This window comes from Humulus lupulus, chromosome 7 (genome assembly GCF_963169125.1).
Source record: "Humulus lupulus chromosome 7, drHumLupu1.1, whole genome shotgun sequence".
NCBI classification, from domain to species: domain Eukaryota; kingdom Viridiplantae; phylum Streptophyta; class Magnoliopsida; order Rosales; family Cannabaceae; genus Humulus; species Humulus lupulus.
This window is the reverse complement of record NC_084799.1, coordinates 8,873,547-8,885,388: the sequence shown is the minus strand read 5'-3', so window position 1 is coordinate 8,885,388 and position 11,842 is coordinate 8,873,547. Positions and strand designations below refer to the sequence as shown.

At 36.4% G+C, this 11,842-nt stretch overlaps 1 protein-coding gene across 1 annotated transcript; it reads right to left on the bottom strand.

The window, feature by feature from the left end:
- Positions 1-3,883: 3,883 nt before the first annotated feature.
- On the bottom strand, positions 3,884-6,193 carry LOC133791335 (protein FAR1-RELATED SEQUENCE 5-like). Its single transcript, XM_062229260.1, has one exon. It carries the CDS (start codon positions 6,191-6,193, stop codon positions 3,884-3,886), a length of 2,310 nt encoding a protein of 769 aa, XP_062085244.1.
- Positions 6,194-11,842: the final 5,649 nt, after the last annotated feature.

Here is an 11,842-nt window from a genome sequence, read left to right as displayed (position 1 = left end):
TTGTTTGACAATAATTTTAAAAAAAGATATCTTTCACATGTCGTATTAATATATATTTATAAAATTCTAATGATTTCATGAAATTTTGTTAGCACAACTGGGAAGGTGCTATCTGAGTTGTTACACGGGGAAGGGGGTTCGACCTGGTGCATTGTTACATTTATGCTCTTTAATTAAACGTAAGTTAAACTTTTTTTCCTCAACTAGCTTTCACCCCTCCATTGAAATTCAAATCAACTCTCTTGCATTGATTTTGCCTATATATATACAATAAATTTTTGCAAATTAAGTTCACACCACACTCAAAAGATTAGTTGAACATCTTCCCTCTAGTATTTTAAGTAAATACTAAACACAATATCAACCGTTTTCAGTTTCAATCCAAAACAAGAGGATGCTGAAAGATATGAAAATAGGTAACATTACACATATTTTGCTTTCTAATTATAACAAAAGGGTTCGCACAACATGATCCTTTATACTAATACATTGTACACATACACTCATGTTTACTTGATAGAACCATATGGCCACATCGGAAACCATGGTTACTGAAAAAGAGTGACTACATAAACCAAATATCCATTATATATAGAACGACTACATTAGCTTGTTTAAGTTCAAGTTAATTTTCTCTGTCAGTACACAACATCCTCCAACTCTTGGAAACACAAAACCATAGTGTCTAGTGCATCTTGCATAGCACCGACGGTTAAGCTACTCAAACCATTCTTCTCAATCTTAGCTCGGAGTAACTGAGCCGTCGTCATACCCTTGTCAAACTTCCCAATCTGTTCCTTAATAAAACTTTCAATGTCAGTGGGTTTTGGATACTCTAATTTGGCAACGTCAGGTTTCTTAACAACCGGGTACGGGGATATGGTTGTTAATTTTATGCCTACAGCCACCTGGGTGGTTCGAAAGTAAACTGGAGGAGTTAAATCCATTGCGATGGTGTTGCAGCCTGAATCCATCGTTTGTATGGCTCCAGCGTCAGTGTCTGCGTCCGCATCCAAAATTATGTCACGTTTGTTCAACTCTTAATCGTTGGCTGAGGTGGCCATCATCTTTTCGAAATATTACCCTTAATGTCTATGTTCGCCAAAACAGAAGTCCAATGCACATATGTGTTTATACCAGTGTTGGATTTATATAATGGAAATTTATTATGGTTTCCATTAGTTTTGTCTTATTATAGTACAATTACATTAGTGTATCTGTGCATTGAGAACCCATATATCCCACAATACCCGCCAAGCATTGAATGATTGACTGACTACCAACAGTATTTTGAAATTGACTACACTGTCGTGGGATCCACCCATTTTTTTCAGTATTTATACACGTTATGCCTTCTTTGACTCAAATACTACCCACCCTCACCATACCTTCATGTCATATCCAAATTTGATTTTAATATCCATAGTGGGGCCAATTCTGTGGGTGCATTGTTTATTTGCTCATAACACGACCCTACATTGTTACTTGCATTTATTTCAAATGTCACTGCTGCAGGAATGTACTATAAGAAATGATAGTGTGGCCTCGTATTGGTCCCACTTAAAATTTGTGTCATAATGCCTATGGCACTTAGGCATACCTACACCTCTCAATGACTTCTAGAGTACACCATCCATGTCCTATGCTCTTGTTTGGACTATGTTATTAGTGTGCATATGTATGGAACACTATAAACTCCCATTTATTTACGACCAACCATCTACTATGGATTCTGGCTCCTCATTCGACTCATGCAATCGAGAGGTTTTCCCCGAGGTCGCCCGTCAAGAAAACATCCGCCCGGAACTGGAAGAATTCACACACTGTAGAATAACAACCCTCCCCCCACACCCTTTAGAGTACATTAATGATCTAAAGGATAAATTGGAGGAGAAGAAGTTCTTGATTTGGCAAATCAATTTTGAAAAAGGTATGTTGGAGGAACGTAACAAGTCAATGGAAGCGAAGATATTGGAGTTGGAGGCGGAAATTGTTGAACGGTGCAACGAATTAGAAGGATTGAGAAGGATTGCTTCCAAGGACGACTACCAAAGGTTGTCCGAAGTAGTGGACGAACTTAAGTCTGAGGCATTGACTAGATACCAACAATTTCTAGATGAAAAAGTGCACAACAGGGTCGGCGTCCGTTTGCAAAAGGAAGGTAGAAGAGGATGAACAACTCCATTGTTAGTAACTTCAAAACTTTATGATACTATCCTTGTCTAAGTTAGTCTAAGTGGGCGTTGCATTGCATTAGTTTCACCGAGTATATCTGGTTTGTTAATTTATAAGTGTTGTTCAATTAGGTTTGGGTTGTTAGTTTCTTGAGGTGGTGTATGTCGATCACAATGCCTTGTTTGTCAGATTATTTGACTAAACTTTCATAATATGCATTTGTAGTACTTATGATAATTAATAACTTATTATGGAATTATGTTCACTAGTATTACTGTAAATGAATGTGAGAGTTACACTTGAGGACACTTAGTGGGACAGCCTTCCCATCATGAAGAAATTGTTAGAGTACCACATGACAGTGCACCTATCTAGAGAGTAGGTTCATCTAGTCTAAGTAAAGTTGGTTGTTGCCATACTCAAACAGCACCTCCCATCCCCCAATTACGACCATATATATATGCAGGTAAAAAAAAAAATTTATGAACCCCTGGCAACTGAAGGATTCACAACTACATTGTTAAAAATTGTTGTTCTACAGATCGTTCATACATGGATCTTATTTTTTACATTTTCCCAGTTACATACAACATCCTCCCCTTGTTGACTACATAAACCAAATATATGCCTTTAGGTGATACAAATGAGGAGTTACAAAAATTGAATCCATTTCTCGGTATATTTAATTATCCTTCGAAATTGGGTTATAATATAAATTGGAAAGGAAAGCTCTAATGCTTTTTGTAATGACCCACTACCCAACACTTACATATAAAAACAACATAACTTTATTTAAAACTAAAAAGGAAATGTTAAACTATATAAAATTTAAAGTATGATATGGGATCCCATTGTTTTTAAAATAAAAACATATCACAACTTTAAGTAAATGGATTACAAAATAAAGTACGGAAAATACATATAAAGTGTAATTTTTAAAATACACTTCATCATCGAACCGAAACGCTCAATCCACCGATTCCATCCCGCCTCAATACATAACCCCTAAGCTGCCAAGAACCTTTCCGCCACCAAAGCTATTTTTCTGGACATATAAACATAAAGGAATGAGCCTAATGCTCACGAAGAAAAATCTAACAACATAAATCATATACATAAAATTATATCATAGGCTAAAAACATACCATAACATATACTATAAGCATATCATATATGTCATATATACTATAATGGCCGTTACTACTTGGGGCTTGTAAAGTAAACAAGTCATATTAATCAAACCTAGGTTAAAATTAATATTCTAAAACTAAAGGTTAAACTTAGAAAATGTACAAGTGTTACCACGAGTGTCCAACTAAATCCAAAACTGAACCAAAATCCACAGGCATAAAAATACTACAACTATTACTATTGGTGCTACTATCTAACTAGCTAAGTAAAGTTCTTGGACTCTACACTTTTTAAATAATTACCATTATAATGATTAAATAAGCTCTTTAATATGAAATAATACTCCATGAGTTCGTAATAATTGAAATATTAAAAATTTTAATTATTTCATTTCTTCAGCTTTAAGAAGTACGATATGAAATCATGGGTGAAGTTCATAACCTAATAAAGCTTATTAACACAAACAACAAAGTAATTTAAAACATATATATTCTACTCACCCATGCGTCGCAAAACTATGACTACCGGCGATCGTACTTTCATTTAGAGGAATATCGCCACTCGCAGAAATGTTATTTTACCATGGTGTAGATGTGTCATTATTGCCATCGTCATTGCTTTCTCCAGGCTGGATGAAGCCACAACATACACTTGCTTCTGTGGATGGAAACTTAGAAAATGGTTGAAATTGTTGAGTCATTTGAATTTGAGGTTGAACTTTGCAAGTTGCCCTGTTGTGCCCTAACTCGTTGCAGTTTCTGCATCTTCTCTTGTTAGCCACCTTGTTATCATGCTCCTTCTCCTTTCCTTTTGACTTTTTATTAGGTTCCCTCCCCTTAGTCCGAATTAAAGCTGGATCTCGGATCCCTCTGTTAGATGGGTGGGAGTGGTTCTCATTTTGCTCAATGTTTGCGTCACCGGATTGATTACAAAATTGGAAGCACATTGACTTAAATTTCTCCTCCAACCGAGACATCTCATTCATGGCCTCTTTGTAAGTGTCGCTTTGCTTGGTCGCAAAGTATCCCATTGCATTGAACCGTGATGTTAATGATCCCCATCTTGTACATACCAACACATCAGCGGGCACCCTAGAATGGGGGAAACCATTCAATTCAACATAGCTCTTAGCATCCTTCCTCCATCTAGCCTTAAACAGAAAGTCTGGAATGCAAGGTATGTTCAAGTGCTTCATAACAGCGAATATATGACGACATGGAATTCCATCGGACTCGAACAGCATACATGTACAATTGATGTGTCCATGGTCAGTGTCGTAGTTCACTTGACTCCGTACAAGTCCTTCTGGGAAACGTGTCAAGTAGTACGATCGACTGTTAACTGTAACATCTGCAGAGTCAACTGAGTATGAAAGAGCACTACTGATTTGCTCTGCCACCTTTTCGTACATGGTCCTGGTAAGAATGGAGGCAACTTGTTGGTAGTACTGGTGGAGGACGTTTGTTGGTATACTGGGCGAAGTGTGGTTACTGATGAAGTCATCCTCCCTTTCGGTGTGGCGAATGTTCTGTATGGCTGCATCAACTTGGCCGACAAGATCCCTAAGCTTAAGTTTGCTCGTTAGGAAGTGCGATAGGTAGGAATTGATTGACTCGGACCTTTGGGTGGTTGTAAGATCCGCGAAGAAGTTTCCCCGAAGGAAACACTTAGCCCAACTTTTACGGTTGGCGTAAGTTGTTTTTGCCCAGCGACTTTCTTGAAGATGGAATTCTGAGACCATATTGTTCCAAGTATCCTCAAACTGTTCCTCGGTACAATATTGATAAAGGAGCTCGTTGAATTTTGCCTTGAAAAGTGGGTGAGGTGCATTGCTGGTTAAGTTGGCCTGAAGGTGCCACGCACACAAACGGTGGACTGACTGCGGCATGACTACCTTTATTGCGTTTGCCATAGCGTGGTCTCCGTCGGTGACAATAACATGCGGTGCCTTGTTTTTCATGCACTCTAAGAATTCTTGTAAAACCCATATGTATGTCTCCTCCGTCTCATCGTATAACAATGCAACTGCAAAAACAATTGTTCTGAAATGATGGTTCACCCCGACGAAGATTAGTAATGGTTTGTTGTATGCATTTTTCCTATATGTCGTGTCAAAAGCCATGATTTCGCCGAACAAATTGTAATCTGTACGACAATTTCCATCGGCCCAGAACAGGTCTGCCAATCTGAAGTCCTTGTCAATTGTGTGTGTTTCATAGAAATCAGGGTCACACAAACCGAGGCATTCTAGGCAACCGAGTGCACCTTCAGCGTCTGTTTCCCCTTCTTCTGCTTCCTGTCGTCTTTGGCGACCAATCCAATTATAAAGATCCTTTTTCATGAATGGAAGATACTCACGTCCTCCCCTTTCTCGTGCTAGATGATTTAATATATGGCAAGTGCGTATGCCCGATCGTCTCATTGAAATGACCTGTGCACCTATACATTCTGGTATAGCTCGGTTGGATCGCAGGAAATGTAGCTCTGTCTTTGCAGCTAGGTCATGATTATGAACTGGGTTAAAGTCTTTCGCCACCCACGTGTTATCCGACCTATCCAAGTTTACTCGGAGTACTGCGAGACAACCTGTCCTGGTAATGGCTCTGGGTGTTTTCTTTCGGTTAGTTAGGTTTTTCCACTTCTCTCTTCTGAAGCCCTGTTTCGAGCAAACCCATTTTCTTTGCCACTCTGAGTTATCGGCCTTCTCGCGGCGAACATCTTCTTTTCGAACACTAAACCCCATCCATTGAGAGTACGTGTAATAAAAATCTTCCCATTCTTGGAGGGTATTAAGGTGTTGATGTACGATGTCTTCTTTTGATAGTTCTTGTGGATCTTTATTGAAAAATTTAACTTGGCCCGGTACTGTACAGATGTCACTTTCCATGTTTTCTCGATATTAAATCCCTGAATACAATACAACTTGGTAAGTGCCGAGGAAAGTAGAAAAAATATTTCAGTAATATGAAAGTCGTGATTTAATAGATTTCGGGGCGTTAAATATTGACATTTAGGATATCTCCCCTCTACTGTTTTTAAAAATTTGTGAGATGTTGTTCAAAACTTAATTTCTTTTAGTAAAAGGACTTTTATTAAATTAATCTTCGACTTGCCAAAACGTGATATAATATATTTCAATTTCTATATTCAAATTCTTAATTAGGGTTCATTTAAATTAGGCAAAATGGAAAATTTTATATCTGTGATCTTAAAATGTACATCGGCCCGGTAACTTATATTGGACAGTGTTACTTCTTGGGTAAAATGTTGGTGTTTCCCTCCTACACTTTTCACTTTTCAGTTTAGTGGGAAATAAAAAGAGCAAAACTACGGATAATGTTCACATCTTCTACTTCCTATGGGCCCTGTTCGGTAAAAAAATTATTTTTTAAATTTATTAAACACAAAAATATAAATATTAATTTTTTTTTATTTCTTTATTTTTAACAAATAGAAAGAAGATCGGTAACTATTTTTGTTTGCTGTTTTTAAAAACAAAAAATAGTAAACACGTAACTTATATATATATATATTTTTAACAATACTAGGTGTTGATTTTAATGGAAGAAAAAATTAAGAAAAATTATAAACTATTTAAACGAATTTTGAAAGTAAAATAATAATTTTATCAACATTTAATAAATTTTAAATAAAATTTAATAAATTAAAAAATAGTTACCAAACATAATTTTTGTTTAATTGTTACATTTTTAATTAATTAAATAACAAGTGTTAACAAACGACACCTACGTATAAAGAGGATGGGTGACTACAGCATGAATGCATGTGAATTATTATTTGGTTCTTTTTTTCAGGTTAGCAACTGTATATTTGGTCTTATGTACAAGGCTTATACATATAGCTCTGTCTTATGTCATATGGGTTTCTATTACACTATATGCAATAAAAAATTGGGAGATAAATTACCAATTTTTTGGTGCCCAAGGTGATCTTTCTGATTTCGTAATAATTTAACCATATCAAATCTTATACATAAATGGTCATAGTTTACAAAAAATGTAAATCAGAGTGCAAATACTTTGGGTGTGTAATTTTTATGCGATATTACTTTGGACTTTCATCAAACTAATATTTCTGTACGAAGTAAGATTAATTTAAAAGGTGAATGACATCAAGTACATAACATACAGATAGCCTTAACAAGGATATATCACCTACTACAAAGCATTGCAACTATCTTACTAATAAAAGGTACTTGGATTACCCAAAATAGTGTTTTAGGTAAATTTAGTACCTAATACGAGTGCGTACGTAATATAAAAAACAATAATGCATTTGCAAGACACTTGATGACATGAAATTTAACATAGTGAGGTCATAATGCAACTGGATCTTATAACCAAAAGCATCATAATGTGAAATATCAGTCAAGCACTATGATCTCCGTCCTAATTCCTGAGTCGTTAGCTTCGACACACAACTCACTGCTAATGGTCTCTTGATGCTTAACCATAGTTCCTAGATGATCTATAATCTGGCGTTGTTGGAAAAGGAAAGACTTAATGTCCATTGAATTAACCCTTAAAGTTGAAGCTTTCTTAGCAGCAAGGTTTTTGAAAGTTGAAAGCTTATCAATCTTAAGATCTTTTTTCATACAGTTTTTGCACTTACCACGGAAACCAGGCTTAGTCTTTGGTTTCTTACTACCATTATCACTCGGCGACATCGTCGCTGACCTGTTAACCGAGGAAGGAGCGGAGTGGGTTGTCATTTCAGTGTTCTTAGTGGACGGTGGTGTTGGGGGAGTGGACTCAACATGGAAAGGAATTGGGAATTGATGAGTTGGTGATTCAGGCTCTTTTTTAACTACGACCTCCTTTGGGAATAGATTGACGCATAAGTTAGAAGATGCCATGTTTTTTTAATGGTTCAGTGCAAAAAACTAGGGTACAAGGCGAGGGATTGGGGGTGGCGGGTTTCACTAACCGAGAGTGTTATATATACTGGGAGGCTGGGGTTGTTCATTCTCAAAACTGGTTCCCGCCAAAAAATTTGTTGGTTAAGGATGCTATATTCAACCTTAACGATAATGTGTAACAGTGAAACAAAACCCTTAACAAAACGATGGTTTCGTGATTACAAATGGAAATGGCTTACATCTTCCATGTTTCAAGCAAATTAAATGAACAGTAAGGGTCAGTGGTACCTTTAAGTTATTGTGGCCCAATGCTATCTGAACACTTGCATCCCTTCTTACTCTTCCACCTGCTCAATTACGGGTAGCTAAATCAAAGGACACAATATTCCCCTGACAATCTGCCCCAAAGAAGATCCTATACAACTTTATTAATAGGCAAATTAATTAAGGCAATATCTTTCATTTTATTCTGAAATGGCGGGATCGATTATAGAAAATGTACATATAACATGGGAATGGATTTATTGATTTTATTACAGCTCGTATACCTTAATAAGGAGTGTTAGTTGAACATTACGAGTGGTGCAGAAAATAATGAAGCCATCAGTGAAAATTGGCACCTAAAAACAAATGAACACTACAAATCATATAAAGTATATCTTCTCGTAAATTTGTTTAGATGAGCATGACATAAAAATTACCTCTTTCAGTAGCTCATAAACTATATACTAACAAGTAAACGTTGGTTGACTTTGTGACTTTCTATGATACTAGATGTAGATCTTGCCATCCAAGGGCGAAGAGAGGCATAACATCAGTTTGGTTCACAAAAAACATGTGAATGGCTCATATATATACTGCTATTGAATGAGCCATTTAATGTGGTGGTTCTGGTTTGTTGTCGCAACTGTGCCTTACATTAATTATCGTTCTCCTTACACCTGGTGGTAAATGGTGTGTCATTTCATCCATACATTAAATGAACAAACATTCATGTTATTCCATAATTATAATTTGTTAATTAATAAACACTCAAACAATCAATAGAAGGTGACATCACAGTAAATGCATTAAAAATATGGGGTGGTAGATGTAAAATGGAATTTACTCATTTGGTTCTTTTATTTTTTTTTTCAAAATATCGTTCGGTATTCTATTTGCAATAATACATACCCGTATTTTGAAAACATAAATATTTGGTATCCTAATTGATAAAATTTTGCCATTAACACTAAATTGTCAGCAGTTATTTATAATATGTAGCTCGTATGATTAAATTTATTGTAATTTGATTAAATTGGTAAAAACTTATTAATTAAATTTGAGTTTATGGTACTAAATATGTACATTTTAAAAATACAGGGTACCAAATATCTCAATTGTACCAAATGAACATTATTTGTACCAACATGATACTCTGGAAAAATACATGTTAGCAAATGGTTACTTACCCGATGTAAAACGAATTAATGTATTACAAAGGTTAAGTGTAGTGATTGACTTACAGGAATCCTCTTTGTTGGGTTGAAATGGGAATGGTGACAATTGTTGGGGCTCTTACATGACAAATATAGATTTTTATTCTTGAATGTGTAAATGGTAGTACATAGTTTTGTTTAATGGTAGATGCCATCTAGTAATGAACCTTCATTTAGAAGCCATAGGAATTGAGAAACACTAGGAGTAATCGGCCATAAAGGGTATTACTCGGTGTTACACAATACATACGAAGTAAGCTGGAGAAGACTTGTTAAAACTAAAACCATAACATTTAATATATACATAGAGGATAGTTTGCATTACACATGCAAGGGCCCCTTACACATTGATAAAACCCGCCTAGACATCATAGTAGGGGGTACACAAAAGAGAAGAGTTTCCAAAAGTACGATCCAAAAGACCGTTTTACAGCAAAGTGACTTGTAAAGCCATTAAAACTTGAAAAGATACATATTTAGTAATTCCATTTATAGTAAGTGTAGACCAAACTGAGTAGATATAACTAAATAGATATCTATTGATTAGGTGGCTTCTGAGTTTGGACGTATAGTGGGTACATGTTGATATAGCCACTCCGGAGCTCATCGATCGCGGCTGCCACAAATTCCATTTCCTTTCTCCAGGCCATCTCTGTTGCAACCGACTTCTCTTTCAGCTCTAATACCAGCATCTTGATGGAGTGTAGGTCAGACTTAAGGAGAGTGTTCTGGATGTTGGACGCATTGTATCTCCTCTCCCATTCGTTCCGCTCGGTGGCCAGCCTGACGTTGTCATGCACAATTCGGTTAATGTATTGCATTTGCTCAAGATGATTGTCATCAAACGACGGGAAGTTAACGATGTTATTCATTGGCAAAGGTGTGGAGTCCATTTTACAGAGAAAAAGAGGATATCCAAGTATACAAGTAGGGTGGTGGAGATTTAATTGAGGTCAACATGATCCCTACACACATATATATACATATAGAAAACACATTCCTTTGTAAATGGTGGAGTTGTTAATGCACTGTCACTTATCAAAAATAGGGTTGCACATCAGTCAAAATACATAAAGTATGCCATTATTAGAAACATAAGGAAGCAGTCACGTATTATGTGGGAAGAATTAGAATTTGCGTTTCAGCACGTCATGGTCACGTGAGTTGCGAGTGCTATTACGTGGGAAGTTATTTGGAGCACAGTACATGAGAAAAATAAGAAAGGAGACGGAATTGACTTCCATTTTCACGTTTTTTTTCTTGTATATCAGAAACCTTTTATTAGTGGGCCATACTTAATATCAACTTATAATTCATAGATTATTTTCAATTTAAAATAAAAATCTCCGTATATATGAGGGCCATACTCTCATGTTTTAGTATCGTGTAAATAGAGTGTAAATAGAATGTACAGGAGTAATATTGGATCCACACACAAGTACAAATCATTATATAGGGCCCCACACGTTTGACTATCTATTTGTGTTTCTGATTTTAGCTTGTTTCCAAAGGTTGCGTGCACAATTTTACTATGGATCACATTTGGTGGTCATGGGCCCACATTATATCACTTTCATCAGGCTTTCATTAGCTTGTACCGATCAACATAAACCGAAAATACAGGATAGTGGGTTGTCATTTACACTGTACTCTATCATTATCTCTCTTGATATACTGCGGTGGGACTATATTGAGTTATTGAAACTAAATTTTTCAAAGGGCACTCGGTCATGGATTCAAATTCTTCAATCAATTCCTGCAATTTAGAGTTTCTACATGACCTCCCACCACGACAACCAGACCCCCCAGATTGGGAACAATTCAGTTTCTATAAAATAACAACACTCCCAGCAGATCCGGTCGATTACATTAACGATCTCCTGACTACATTAGGGGAGAAGGAGAACCACATTTCAAATATTGATAGGGAAAAACGTGTTTTGGAGGAACGAAACATAATAATGAAGGAGAAGATACTGCGGCTAGAGGCAGAGTTTGCCGAGAAGTCAAATAATTTACAAGAAATGACACGGGATGCTTCGTACTCGAAGGACGAGTGGATGGAAGATTATGAAAGGCTTTCCGAAGCAGTGCTGCAACTTAAAACAGAGTCAATTACTAGGTACCAAGAATACCTAGATGAGAGATTGAATAATATTGTGGGCCGTGAACTCTCCAA

Coding starts and splice junctions, on each gene's coding strand:
- LOC133791335 (XM_062229260.1), bottom strand. CDS start 6,193: ATGGAAAGTGACATCTGTACAGTACCGGGCCAAGTTAAATTTTTCAAT.